Consider the following 13,491-nt stretch of genomic DNA (forward strand, 5'->3'; position numbering starts at 1 on the left):
AAGTGGGGTGTTAAAGTCCCCTACTATGAATGTGTTACTGTCGATTTCCCCTTTTATGGCTGTTAGTATTTGCCTTATGTATTGAAGTGCTCCTATGTTGGGTGCATAAATATTTACAATTGTTATATCTTCTTCTTGGATCGATCCCTTGATCATTATGTAGTGTCCTTCTTTGTCTCTTCTAATAGTCTTTATTTTAAAGTCTATTTTGTCTGATATGAGAATTGCTACTCCAGCTTTCTTTTGGTTTCCATTTGCATGAAGTACATTTTTCCATCCCCTTACTTTCAGTCTGTATGTGTCTCTAGGTCTGAAGTGGGTCTCTTGTAGACAGCAAATATATGCGTCTTGTTTTTGTATCCATTCAGCCAATCTGTGTCTTTTGGTGGGAGCATTTAGTCCATTTACATTTAAGGTAATTATCGATATGTATGTTCCCATTCCCATTTTCTTAATTGTTTTGGGTTTGTTATTGTAGGTCTTTTCCTTCTTTTGTGTTTATGAATTGTATTTCTAACAAGCTCACAAGTAATGCCAGTACTGCTGGCTCAGGGACATATTTTGAAAACCACTCCTCTAGGATAATACAGGAATCTTTTCTACAACAACAACACTTGCAGCTGGTCATCCAGCTTCTGCTTATTACATCTAAGGTCAGGGAACCCACTACTGCAAGACTTTTTGTTATTGGGCAACTCTATTATCTTTCCCTAATAGTGAAGTCAAATCTTGCCTCATTATACTTACCAGCCATCATTCATAATTCTGCTTTCATAGCCACTTGCAGTAGGCAATGCCTATGGCTCTGATACCAGGTGAAAAGTGGTGGCTTGGATTGTGGTCAAGTGATTCCTACTCCTGGCTACTCAGTTGTAATCACCATTGAACAGTTCTCCTTCAGCTACAAGCAGGACGAGTAACACATTGCGCCTTTTCTGATTAGTGCCTTACCAGTTGTTAAAATTTTTTTAAAGATTATCAAAGGCTATGAACGGCAAGCAGAGGAGAATCATCAGTTCATGCAACTGCAGAATGCTGGGGGAGACCAAGCTTTAGGAGAGGATAGATCCAGGTGCTCAAATAATGTCATCAGTAATCTTTCTTCATTTTCTGGGTTGACCTTGTCCTCAAGGTCTTTCCTCTTGGAGGCAAAGAAAATGAATGAGTCCACGATTACTTTCTATCAATGGATAATCCCAGCAGAAAGATATTACCTCTTTCTCAAAGGTTCTAGAGCACGTCCCAGGCTTGACATTCGTTGGATCTCTTGGGTTCTCTGCTCATCTGTGAACCAGTCATTTTGGCCGGAAGGGGGTAAAACATGCTAATTGGCTGGGCCTGGGTCATGTGCCTGACCCAGAACTGAGGGGTTAGATCACTTCATAGAGACCACAAGGAAGTGATTCCCCAAAGGAAAAATCATATTACTATTACCAGAAGAAGGGGAATGGATACTGGATTGCCCTCCTGCCCAAAAAAAGTGCCATTAAATTTGGGAAACTTTCCAGATTATAGATACCCAGATGTCACCCTAGAATCACAGAATGGGATTTCTGCATTTTTTAGTACTCATTGTAAAAGACTACCTTAGTTGAGTGGTTAAATTATGCTTACTATGTTTAGCCACAGGGAGGGAAGAGCCCTACATAGACAGAAGATTTTGAATTACAAATGGAAAACATATTTTCCACTTTCCCAGATATTGCTTCCTACATAGCGGCTTCCTTATTAGTAATGCATATAACCCACGCCTTGTGAGAACAAATTTGATGCCAAGACAAATGCTTTCGTGTTCCTAAAGATGGCTTTCCAGGCCAAGACAGAATCAGAAAAGAACAGTTATCCATTATGCATTTGGTTGCCTTCTTTTCTTCTTCCTTATGTTTCTCCTGACTCTTAGATTCTTAGTTTTTTTTTTTTTCTTTTTCTTTTTTTTTCAGGAGACTTTTTTTCCCCGATGCTTGTAAACAAGCATTTTAATGTGAGCTGTTTTCACAGCCTTTGTCCCTCTATATTATGTCATTATTCTTTTTTTGTGTGTCAGGCCCTTAAGTATTTAATCACAAGTAGATCTGCAGCTGTCAATTTTCCTTTGGAAAAACAGCAGTCTTCCTGAGAAAGGCTATTGGGAGCTGTCTTGTATTGGGCTGACATAATGGGCTCGTAGGGCCAACAGAGAAAATTAATTTTCATATTATGTCTGTTCTCCTAAGAGAAGGGAAAAAAACGACTTTTATTATTCACTAAGAGTTTGAGTTAATACAAACCAGATTCCTTTCTTGGAGGAAGACAATAGTCAAATTAGTTTTGCTTTAGAAGGTTAATATGAGAAATTATATTTGGCTGTCTGGTTTCCAGAGCTGAAGATCTAAACAGAGATGAAGTCTGACAAACCATGCTGTAGCAAAATCAGGAGATTTGGCCTGTACAGTGAGACTCTCTGCTGGTTTTCCTGGGGAAAAAAATTTTAAAGCAGCACGCAAGTGTAGAGGTGTTGGAAAGTCTGAACCACACATGTGGTTGTCTCTAGAGCTACGATCTTAGAGGACAGGAGGCAAATATGAGTTAGCAATGAGGTGTGGCTGCCGAAGAAGCTGTATATAGAAGGCTGTTCACTGTAGGATTGCTTGTAAAAGTGTAAAAAAAAGTCCATCAGGAACGTGTCAATACGCTTCTAATCGTCTGTTAAAAAGACTGATACCAATCTGTATTCTGACTGGGAAAGATATCTAGGATGTTCATGGATGTTTAGTGAAACGAAGTAAGTGGCTTCTTATGGTGATAGCAAGTGTGTAGAATTACGTATGGAATTTAAGATTTTCTAGGGGCCATATTTTAAAAAGTGAATAAAAAATGAAATGAATTTCAATAGTTTATTTTGTTTAACTCAATATATCCAAAATATTATCATTTTAACATGTAATCAATATTAAAAACAATTAAGATAATTTCCTTTTCTTTTCAGTACTGTCTTTGAAATCTGGTATGTATTTTACACTTCAGCATCTCGGTTCAGAGCAGCCACATTTTTTTTTAACATCTTTATTGGAGTATAATTGCGTTACAGTGTTCCGTTACTTTCTGCTCTATAACAAAGTGAATCAGCTCTACATATACATATATCCCCATATCTCCTCCCTCTTGCGTTTCCCTCCCACCCTCCCTATCCCACCCCTCTAGGTGGTCGCAAAGCACCGAGCTGATCTCCCTGTGCCATGCAGCTGCTTCCCACTAGCTATCTATTTTATTTTTGATAGTGTATATATGTCAATGCTACTTTTGCACTTCGTCCCAGCTTAACCTTCCCCCATCTCCATATCCTCAAGTCCATTCCCTACGTCTGTGTCTTTATTCCTGTCCTGCCCCCAGGTTCATTAGAACCATTTTTTTTTTTTAGATTCCATATATATGTGTTAGCATACGGTATTTGTTTTTCTCTTTCTGACTTACTTCACTCTGTATGACAGACTCTAGGTCCATCCACCTCACTACAAATAACTCAATTTCGTTTATTTTTATGGCTGAGTAATATTCCATTGTATATATGTGCCACATCTTCTTTATCCATTCATCTGTCGATGGACACTTAGGTTGCTTCCATGTCCTGGCTGTTGTAAATAGTGCTGCAGTGAACATTGTGGTACATGACTCTTTTTGAATTATGGTTTTCTCAGGGAATATGCCCCAATAGTGGAACTGCTGAGTCATATGGTAGTTCTGTTTGTAGTTTTTTAAGGAGCCTCCATACTGTTTTCCATAGTGGCTGTATCAATTTACATTCCCACCAACAGTGCAGGAGGGTTCCCTTTTCACCACACCCTTTCCAGCATTTATTGTTTCTAGATTTTTTGATGATGGCCATTCTGACTGGTGTGAGATGATATCTCATTGTAGTTTTGATTTGCATTTCTATAATGATTAATGATATTGAGCATTCTTTCATGTGTTTGTTGGCAGTCTGTATATCTTCTTTGGAGAAATGTCTATTTAGGTCTTCAGCCCATTTTTGGATTCAGTTGTTTGTTTTTTTGATATTAAGCTGCAAGAGCTGCCTGTATATTTGGAGATTAATCCTTTGTCAGTTGCTTCATTTGCAAATATTTTCTCCTGTTCTGAGGATTGTCTTTTCATCTTGTTTATGGTTTCCTTTGCTGTGCAAAAGCTTTTAAGTTTCATTAGGTCCCATTTGTTTATTTTTGTTTTTATTTGCATTTCTCTAGGAGGTGGCTCAAAAAGGATCTTGCTGTGATTTATGTCATAGAGTGTTCTGCCTATGTTTTCCTCTAAGAGTTTTATAGTGTCTGGCCTTACATTTAGGTCTTTAATCCATTTTGAGTTTATTTTTGTGTATAGTGTTAGGGAGTGTTCTAATTTCATTCTTTTACATGTAGCTGTCTAGTTTTCCCAGCACCACTTATTGAAGAGGCTGTCTTTTCTCCATTGTATATTCTTGCCTCCTTTATCAAGGATAAGGTGACCGTATGTGCGTGGGTTTATCTCTGGGCTTTCTATCCTGTTCCACTGATATATATTTCTGTTTTTGTGCCAGTACCATACTGTCTGGATTACTGTAGCTTTGTAGTATAGTCTGCAGTCCATGAGCCTGATTCCTCCAGCTCTGTTTTTCTTTCTCAAGATTGTTTTGGCTATTCTGGGTCTTTTGTGTTTCCATACAAATTGTGTGATTTTTTTGTTCTATTTCTGTGAAAAATGCCATTGGTAGTTTGATAGGGATTGCATTGAATCTGTAGATTGCTTTGGGTAGTATAGTCATTTTCACAATGTTGATTCTTCCAATCCAAGAACATAGTATATCTCTCCACCTGTTTGTATCATCTTTAATTTCTTTCATCAGTGTCTTATAGTTTTCTGCATACAGGTCTTTTGTCTCCTTAGGTAGGTTTATTCCTAGGTATTTTATTCTTTTTGTTGCAGTGGTAAATGGGAGTGTTTCCTTAATTTCTCTTTCAGATATTTCATCATTAGTGTATAGGAATGCAAGAGATTTCTGTGCATTAATTTTGTATCCTGCTACTCTACCAAATTCATTGATTAGCTCTAGTAGTTTTCTGGTGGCATCTTTAGGATTCTCTATGTATAGTATCATGTCATTTCCAACAGTGACTGTTTTACTTCTTCTTTTCTGATTTGGATTCCTTTTATTTCTTTTTTTTCTCTGATTGCTGTGGCTAAATCTTCCAAAACTGTATTGAATAAGAGTGGTGAGTGTGGCCAACCTTACCTTGTTCCTGATCTTAAAGGAAATGGTTGCAGTTTTTCACCATTGAGAATGATGTTGGCTGTGGGTTTGTCATATATGGCCTTTATTATGTTGAGGTAAGTTCCCTCTATGCCTACTTTCTGGAGAGTTTTTATCATAAATGGGTGTTGAACTTTGTCAAAAGCTTTTTCTGCATCTATTGAGATGATCATATAGTTTTTATTCCTTAATTAATGATTGATTTGCATATATTAAAGAATCCTTGCATTCCTGGGATAAACCCCACTTGATCATGGTGTATGATCCTTTTAATGTGCTGTTCAATTCTGTTTGCTAGTATTTTGTTTAGGATTTTTGCATCTATGTTCTTCAGAGATATTAGCCTGTAGTTTTCTTTTTCTGTAACACCTTTGTCTGGTTTTGGTATCAGGGTGATGGTGGCCTCGTAGAATGAGTTTGGGAGTGTTCCTCCCTCTGCTATATTTTGGAAGACTTTGAGAAGGATCGGTGTTAGCTCTTCTCTAAATGTTTGATAGAATTCACCTGTGAAGCCACCTGGTCCTGGACTTTTGTTTGTTGGAAGATTTTTAATCATAGTTTCAATTTCAGTGCTTGTGATTGGTCTGTTCATATTTTGTTTCTTCCTGGTTCAGTCTTGGAAGGTTGTGCTTTTCTAAGAATTTGTCCATTTCTTCCAGGTTGTCCATTTTATTGGCATAGAGTTGCTTGTAGTAATCTCTCATGATACTTTGTATTTCAGAGCAGCCACATTTTTTTTTTTTTTTGCGGTACGTGGGCCTCTCACTGTTGTGGCCTCTCCTGTTGTGGAGCGCAGGCTCAGCGGCCATGGCTCACGGGCCCAGCCGCTCCGCGGCATGTGGGATCCTCCTGGACCGGGGCACGAACCCGTGTCCCCTGCATCGGCAGGCGGACTCTCAACCACTGCGCCACCAGGGAAGCCCAAGAGCAGCCACATTTTAAGTGCTCAAGAGCCACGTGTGGTTTGTGGCTGCCTTATTGGACAGTGTAGATGTGGACCCTCAGGTAGGAAATGTTTGAAAGAATGCATCCAGGTGTTTGTTTTGTTTTTTAATGTGACTATGAATCATAGTGAAATAGGGAAAGGTAAAAAAAAATGTGAGAAAAAATGTATGGGATATCAGGAGACTTTAGGAAAAGGGAATCAATAAATAAACTATTAGTGGGAAGGATGACTATGATTTGATGGACTTAGGTTAACTGTTCATATAAATCCCAAGTAAAAGTTAGACTTTGAAACTTATATGTGAAACCATTGTGTCATGGATACATGATATAATTTAATTGGGGGGGGAGGAATTAGTATAAATAAACATTTTTAAAAAAAACAGAAAGAGGGAATGATTTTTTTGTGTCAAATATTGCTGCTGGGTCACCCAGTGGAGAGCCAAGAATTGACCATTGGTTTAGCATCATGTGGGTCATAGGTGGCATTTGACAATAGCTGTCCTTTGGAACAGTAAGGATGAAAGTCGCACTGGACTGGCTTTGAGAGATAACGGAAGGACAGGAACTGGAAACAGTGAACCGAGTCAGCTTTTCGCAGGGGTGGAAGGGATGTGAGTTGAAAAACTGTTTTATTTGGTTCTGGTTTGGGGTGTTCTGCTTTTGTTTTATAAAGATATTTATGTCTGATGGGAATGGTCCAGTAAAGAAAAAAAGATTTCAGTAGGGAGAGGGGGTGTTTTACTTGAAAAAGAGAAAATTCACAGAGGATATAAAAGCTGCCCTCCCACATTTGAAAGGGTGTCGTATGAAAAAGGAATCAGGCCCACTCTGTGCAATGGCCCAGGGCTAGACCTAAAATCACAGTGGGTACGAGGGATAATACAACAGACTGGACTCAGTACGCGAAAAGTACATTCCAGCAGTCAGTGTGCCCCAAGCTAACATGGCTACTTCAAGATGCAGTAAAATTTTTATTACTGGAGGTTAAAGCATCTATAGTTTAGACTAGTATTTCTCAACTGTTCTGTGTTTTCAGTGCACTTTTGGATACAACAGTTTTAGGTGACACACCTGGAAAGGCTCGAGACTACACAAAAGCAGGTCGGGGGTAGTGATCTCACAGTCACTGCTCCAGCGTAGCAGTGACCTTAGAAGTGTCCGCAATTAGTGTGTGTTCTTTTTTTTTTTTTTTTTTGCGGTACGCGGGCCTCTCACTGTTGTGGCTTCTCCCGTTGCGGAGAACAGGCTCCGGACGCGCAGGCTCAGGGGCCATGGCTCACGGGCCCAGCCGCTCCGCGGCATGTGGGATCTTCCCAGACCGGGGCACGAACCTGTGTCCCCTGCACCGGCAGGCGGACTCTCAACCACTGCGCCACCAGGGAAGCCCCAGTGTGTGTTCTTTTGGTTGCCCTTCAGCACCTCTTTGCTGATTGGAACAGAAATGCCTAGTGCTTTGAGCACGCTCTCTTTTAAACTCACAAGGCAAAATGTCTTCCCATCAAAGTACATAGTCTCTTTTTCTTTGCCGCTGGAGGTTATACCACTGCCCCCACCAGAAAAAGAGTGTGCATACTCTGCACTCTGCACGGGGTCACACGAACTGTTAAGCTCAAAACCCAATTGGACAGACATCACTATATAAGGCCTATCGGTCAGTAATCTGTTGCAGACGACAGAATCCACTTTACCTGGTAGAAACAGAATGAGATATAATAGTGATACGGAAATTAAGTGCTTACAGAATTGTTGGCAGGGCCGGAGAGCAGATTCTAGTCTGAGCTCCAGTCACAACTCCTGCCCCCAGAACCACTGTTCTCTGCACTGATCAGGGAGGCTGCCACTGCATAACAAGAAGCTGATCTATCAAGAAGCAGCTGCAGGGCTTCCCTGGTGGTGCTGTGGTTGAGAATCCGCCTGCCAATGCAGGGGACACAGGTTCGAGCCCTGGTCCAGGAAGATCCCACACGCCACGGAGCAATGAAGCCCATGCGCCACAGCTACTGAGCCTGCGCTCTAGAGCCCGTGCTCCGCAACAAGAGAAGCCACCGCAATGAGAAGCCCATGCACTGCATTGAAGAGTAGCCCCCGCTCGCCACAACTAGAGAAAGCCCACGTGCAACAACAAAGACCCAACGCAGCCAAAAATAAATAAATAAATTTATTTAAACAAACAAACAAACATATTTACTGAGCTAGGCACTGGACGTAGACCGTGAACAAGGCAGATGGGGCCCCTGCTCTCATGAACCTAACATTCCAGTGGAGGGAGGGTGGGAGGCAGACAGTGTACCAGTAAACAAACACATAACTGGGAAGGCTCCAGTTGCGGTGAGTGCCACGGAGGAAGAATGTTGCAGGATGGGAAGTGACGGCGTGCGGGAGGGACAGTTTCAATTTGGGGACAGAAGGGATTTGTCTTCCCGCTGACCCCAGCTCTGTAGGGGTTACTGCTCCCTTGGCTACTGAGCCAGCTCAGGCCCCAAATGCTGATCTTGGTTGCAGATAAGCAAGAATGATGATTTGTGCTTGGTTTAAGGTTGTTTTCAGCCAACAATCCGAACGAGGATACAAGATAAATAACGCAAGGGAGTGGGTGTGGCTCCCAGAAGTTTCCCGTGTTCCTCATGGAATCATGGCTGCAGCTCAGTGATCCATGCAGCCCTCACCAGGGGAGATATCAGCCACATCGAAGGAGCCAGAACTGAGACCTTGTTACCTTCTATGCCATTTTGCTGCCTTCAGGGGTCTACCTACCAGTGTATGAGAGAGACAGCACTTGTGCCACAGTTGTGTTTCCCCGCGGTCTGTTTCTCGCTGCATCACTGGGCCTCAGCAGGCCTGGCTATGGCCCCCACAGTTGCTGGTCCCCATCTGGGGCTCCTGGACGGTTCTTCTCAGTGACTGCATCCTCGTGGCCATCATCAGAGGACTAACTGTGAAGGAGGCCACATTTCTCTTTACTCCCATCCGTTTAGACTCACAATATGAACACTCAAGTTGCCCTGAGGGCTTGGGAGTCACAGAGGAGAAAATTGTAAGCTGTGTGCTTCTGAGGGCTGCCCTCAGGCCAGGAAGAAACCACACACATACACAGCCCCCCCCCAGATTCACTCACAGAGGCCCTCATTTCCTCCCCTTCAGGCCCACTCCCCTCCCAGAAAGCACCTCCACGACGTGAATCAACCCTTTTCCTGTCACACTCTGGGATTTTTATCCTAGAACCTTGAGAAGTCTGTCTATGTATTATTTGATCTTTTGTTTTGAGTTCTTACTCTCTCATTTTCTTGAGAAAACAAAGCTGTTATGTTTCACCTGATTCCTGTTAAAAATCTTGTCTATACTCGTCATCTGCCTTTTGCAAACCTCTTTTCATAGGTCCTGTGCTAGTTTTTTCCTGCATGTTCATCTGGGATAGAAGCAGCTCTGTCTGGGTCTGTGTTTACCCACTGATAATATGGGTAGATTCACCTTGACTCCTTTCCCTGTCTCTCTGAGCGATGGTGAATCTTCTCTTTCAGAGCTGGTGCTGGAGGTCTGGCTTTGATGCTTCTTGGGAAGTGGGACAGAGACAGTGGGAATGTGCCATCTGGTTTTACTCTCTCCCCATGCCTGCCCTCCTGTCTGCAGAGTCCCCTGTGCCTGTGGTGTATGTGACCCCGTGGCAGGACTCTCCTTAAATTTTCAGCCCTCCCCCCCACTTCAGGGCAGACAGCCTGCTCCAAAGAGGGTCTGGTTCAGTGCGATTTCCAATTTTTCGTGGACCTTCTTTTAGTGGGTTCAGATGTAATTGGTAATGTCTTTCAAGAGGTTCAGATGGCTCTTAAGATATACTTTTCCTTCTCTCCTTCAGCTTTTCCTCAGATTAGGCCACCCCTTCTTGTTAAAAAGCTGGGGCAGTGACACACAAAGAACAAACAGCTTCTGCCCCAGTGCTGCCCATGCTTCCAGGCCTCAGCCCTCCAGATCGGGCACTGTCGGCCTTTAGGACATTCTTGCCCATTTCCCTCACGTTATATAAACTAGATAGACCTTGATGTTCGCTTTCAGTCTGTCCACGATTAATTGTATACAGCAGATCTTCAGAATTATAGCATGGAGTTTGGTCATTCTCTTGTTTCAGTGAGTTTTCTTCTATGTATTGGGCTATTTTTTCTTATTTCCATGGGTTCCAAGGAGTTATGCAAATGAGCACTTCCTCTGCCATTTTCCAAGAAGTTCTTCCTCTGCTGAATATTTTAAATAGTGAGACAAGAAAGATAAAATATGTCAGAAGATTAAGAGGAATGTACACTTTTTAAATTAGTAAGTTAAGACTAGAAAAGATAATAGAAATGAGGAAAATGATTAAAATTAACAGTGATGAGACAGCATCTGAACAGTTAGAAAATGAAGCTAAAGAATTAGATGAAAGTATAAAAAAAGAACTCAGAAACTCTAAGGGTAAAGATATGGCAAAAAGACAAAATTAAATGGTGGGAAAGGTTTAAAGGAACTAGCATTTAAGTGTTTCTAAACAAATTTTAAAGATGAAAGGGCTAGACAATAACACACTAAAACAATGAAATAATCTTAGTATTTAAAGATTAAAAAAATGTAAGCAGCATATGAGGTTATCCCATTCTGTAATGTTCCATGTTAAGATGTACCTTATTTACTGATTTACAAAGATGTCTAAGACTGCGCTTTAGGGAGAATTGCAAGTCACAGAGCGTTATATATTCTCCGTATGTGTGTCACATAAAGGTTGCAAATACGTAGAGAGAGGAGTGATGGGAATAATACCAAACCGTTAACTGGGAGAGGAAAGGGAGTGGAGATGGGGATGTCGTGCCTGCCATCGGGTCCCCTCACCATTTCTGGAATCTTCTCCCCTCCCCTCTTCAGTGCACTTTTTCTCCAATACCCACACCTGGGTGGCGACTCTTCCTAGGTGGGCTGCCCTTGCTCACCGCAGCTGCTTTGCCCACCTGTGCAGAGAGTGCCAAGTACCCGGGGACTTTACAGCCCTCACCCTGACCCGGGGCTCTCAGTTCCTCTTCGCAGGTAACCAACCTCGAGCAGATTGTAAAGCAAGCTATGTATGTGATTTTACGTTTTCTAGTAGCCACATTAAAATCAATTCTAATACACTTTATCTTCAACGTGTAATCAACATAAAAATTATTGAGACGTTCTGCATCCTTTGTTATTTGTACTAAGTCTTCCAAGTCCGGTGTGTGTTTTACACACGCACGTCTTGCTTTGCCTGCCCCCATTTCCTTGCTCAGTAGTCACAGGTGGCGCATGGCTGCCGCGTGGGACAGCCCAGCTCCACTCAAGTTGAAGCTGAACCTTCACAGGACTTTGCCTGAAAATGAAACCTCACCTCCCTGTCCTGCTTATTGGTTTCTTTTAGGAGCAGTTTCTTTCCTTTTTTTTTTAACTTGCATGATTAAGAAAGGAACATTTTCTTAATAAATGTTTTGCATACAAGTGTTATTTTTGTAATTTAAAAAAAATCTAGAGGGTTCAAAGAAAAAATATGTCTTTCATCCAGAAGCCCTGCTTTGTTATTTATTTGTTTGTTTATTGCTAAGGCAGCCATAAACTCTAGTGACACTGGGTTGCAGAAGACTTGAGGTTCCAGTGAGTAAAGAACAACTGACATCATAGCAGAACCTTCCCTTCTTGCCATTTGTCGTACGTGGAAGGCTTGAGCCTTTCATGTCTATAGAGTTTCTGCCAAGATAAGTGGCCTGAAGCCAGCTTAGAGTAAGATTATCCAGCAGTCTGGGTCAGATATGCAGCCTGTGGCTTCTCAGGCCCAGGTAAGGTGATGGGGGAGGATGGGTCATCACTTATAAAGGAGGAATACCAGGGGGACCTGGCAAGAGTGGCCTTTTTTTCTTTTGCAACATGCCTGCAGCCTATAATTGGTACTACTGTAGCAGCTTGGGAGTGGGCAGTGCCCATCTGGCTCCAAATACCCAGGCTGTATGGAGTCACTTCTCTTGGCATCCAAACCCTGCAGCAGGATGGTGGCTCCCTGTGCAGATGCCTCTTCCTCACTAATAAGACCACTAGGTCTTTTGTCTTTTGCCTTGTCACAGCGTTTTATTAAGAAGACAATATAAAGAGTCCCTTTTGACGTAGGTGTTATCTAAGATTGCTTTTTATTTTTATTTTCCCATTTCCAAGTATTTGGATTTTCTTTGCTTATTTGTGTGTCACCTGAGGTAGAGGTGGGGGAAGAATGCTCCTGATTGGCTCAGAAAGTAATTCCAATCAGAAAAAGCAGGGATGCCTACATTTCCCTAACAAAGCCACCCTTCTTCATCCCAGAATCACCTTACTTCCTTCCTCGCTGTGTCATCAGAGAAAGAAGCAGGCATGTTTCAGCAGTGCATTTCCCAATTTATTCCCATTTGTTAATTCAGCAAGCATTTACTGCTTACTTCCTCTATGCTATTACTCTTTTTTTTCTTTTTTATGCTATTACTCTTGAATGTGGGTTTGGTCCTTTTGTCTACAGTGTTGTTGCCAGTGTAGGTTCTTTTTATGGCTTTTCTTGGCTCTTTTAAATGGAAATTGGGAGATAAACCAGGCACTCCTGGACCAAACACCAATGGCCATGAGGTCCATCTTCTGAAAGTAATCCAGACAGAGCTTTCCCTTCCTCAGTGAATGTTGCCTTTTTCTAAACAAGTTTGTGATGGTTCACATGCTCACTTTCCTCCTTTTACCTTTGACCCCGCTGACTTGAGAGTGTGGAGGACTCCACTCATTGCTGAGGGATGTGATAGGATTTGGACGGTTCCAGGGCCACGAGGCCACAGTGTGCAGGAAGGGCGTGGTGCTGTCTTAGTGGGGCACCTGGGTCTTGGGAGGGCCTTGGCTTTACCCCCTCCTCATTACTGATGGGCTGGCCCCTGTGGAGGAGTGGCCAGAATGGGCCAGCGATGGGCCCTTGTTCTTCTCTGTTCTCAGTGCCTTTCCCAACTCTTTCTGTTTCAGTACAGCACTGCAGCCTCCAGGCCCACTGATGGATCCGCTAACGAAAGGGTCCAGTGGGAGTCAGAAGGCACAGACCCTTCTATGGAAAGCCAAGTCGTCTCTCTCCTTTGGCATCCAGCCCCTGCAGACGTGGCCAACAAAAGACCCTGAAGTAGAGGCCCAGGTCAACCTGTAAGTAAGTAAGAGAAGCATCATCTCAGTTGGGGCTCACGCTCACTCTAACTTGAAATCCCTTAATGCTCAGGAAGAAAATTATCTTTGTGGGGAAGAATAATGAGAGAGAGAGGAAT

At 42.4% G+C, this 13,491-nt stretch overlaps 1 protein-coding gene across 2 annotated transcripts in view; it reads left to right on the plus strand.

Moving 5' to 3' along the window:
* Positions 1–13,491, plus strand: part of GARNL3 (GTPase activating Rap/RanGAP domain like 3) — a 153,915-nt gene that overhangs the window by 12,055 nt on the left and 128,369 nt on the right. Inside the window, exon 2 of one of the 2 annotated variants that reach the window (XM_029203628.1) lies at positions 13,202–13,372. In XM_029203628.1, the coding sequence (XP_029059461.1) occupies positions 13,230–13,372 (143 nt within the window). In that variant the 5' untranslated portion in view covers positions 13,202–13,229. The remainder of the gene's footprint in view (positions 1–13,201; positions 13,373–13,491) is intronic. The other variant, XM_029203629.1, reaches the window with a different exon arrangement.

This window comes from Monodon monoceros, unplaced genomic scaffold, assembly GCF_005190385.1.
Source record: "Monodon monoceros isolate NGI ecotype Baffin Bay Population unplaced genomic scaffold, NGI_Narwhal_1 Super_Scaffold_5, whole genome shotgun sequence".
NCBI lineage: Eukaryota > Metazoa > Chordata > Mammalia > Artiodactyla > Monodontidae > Monodon > Monodon monoceros.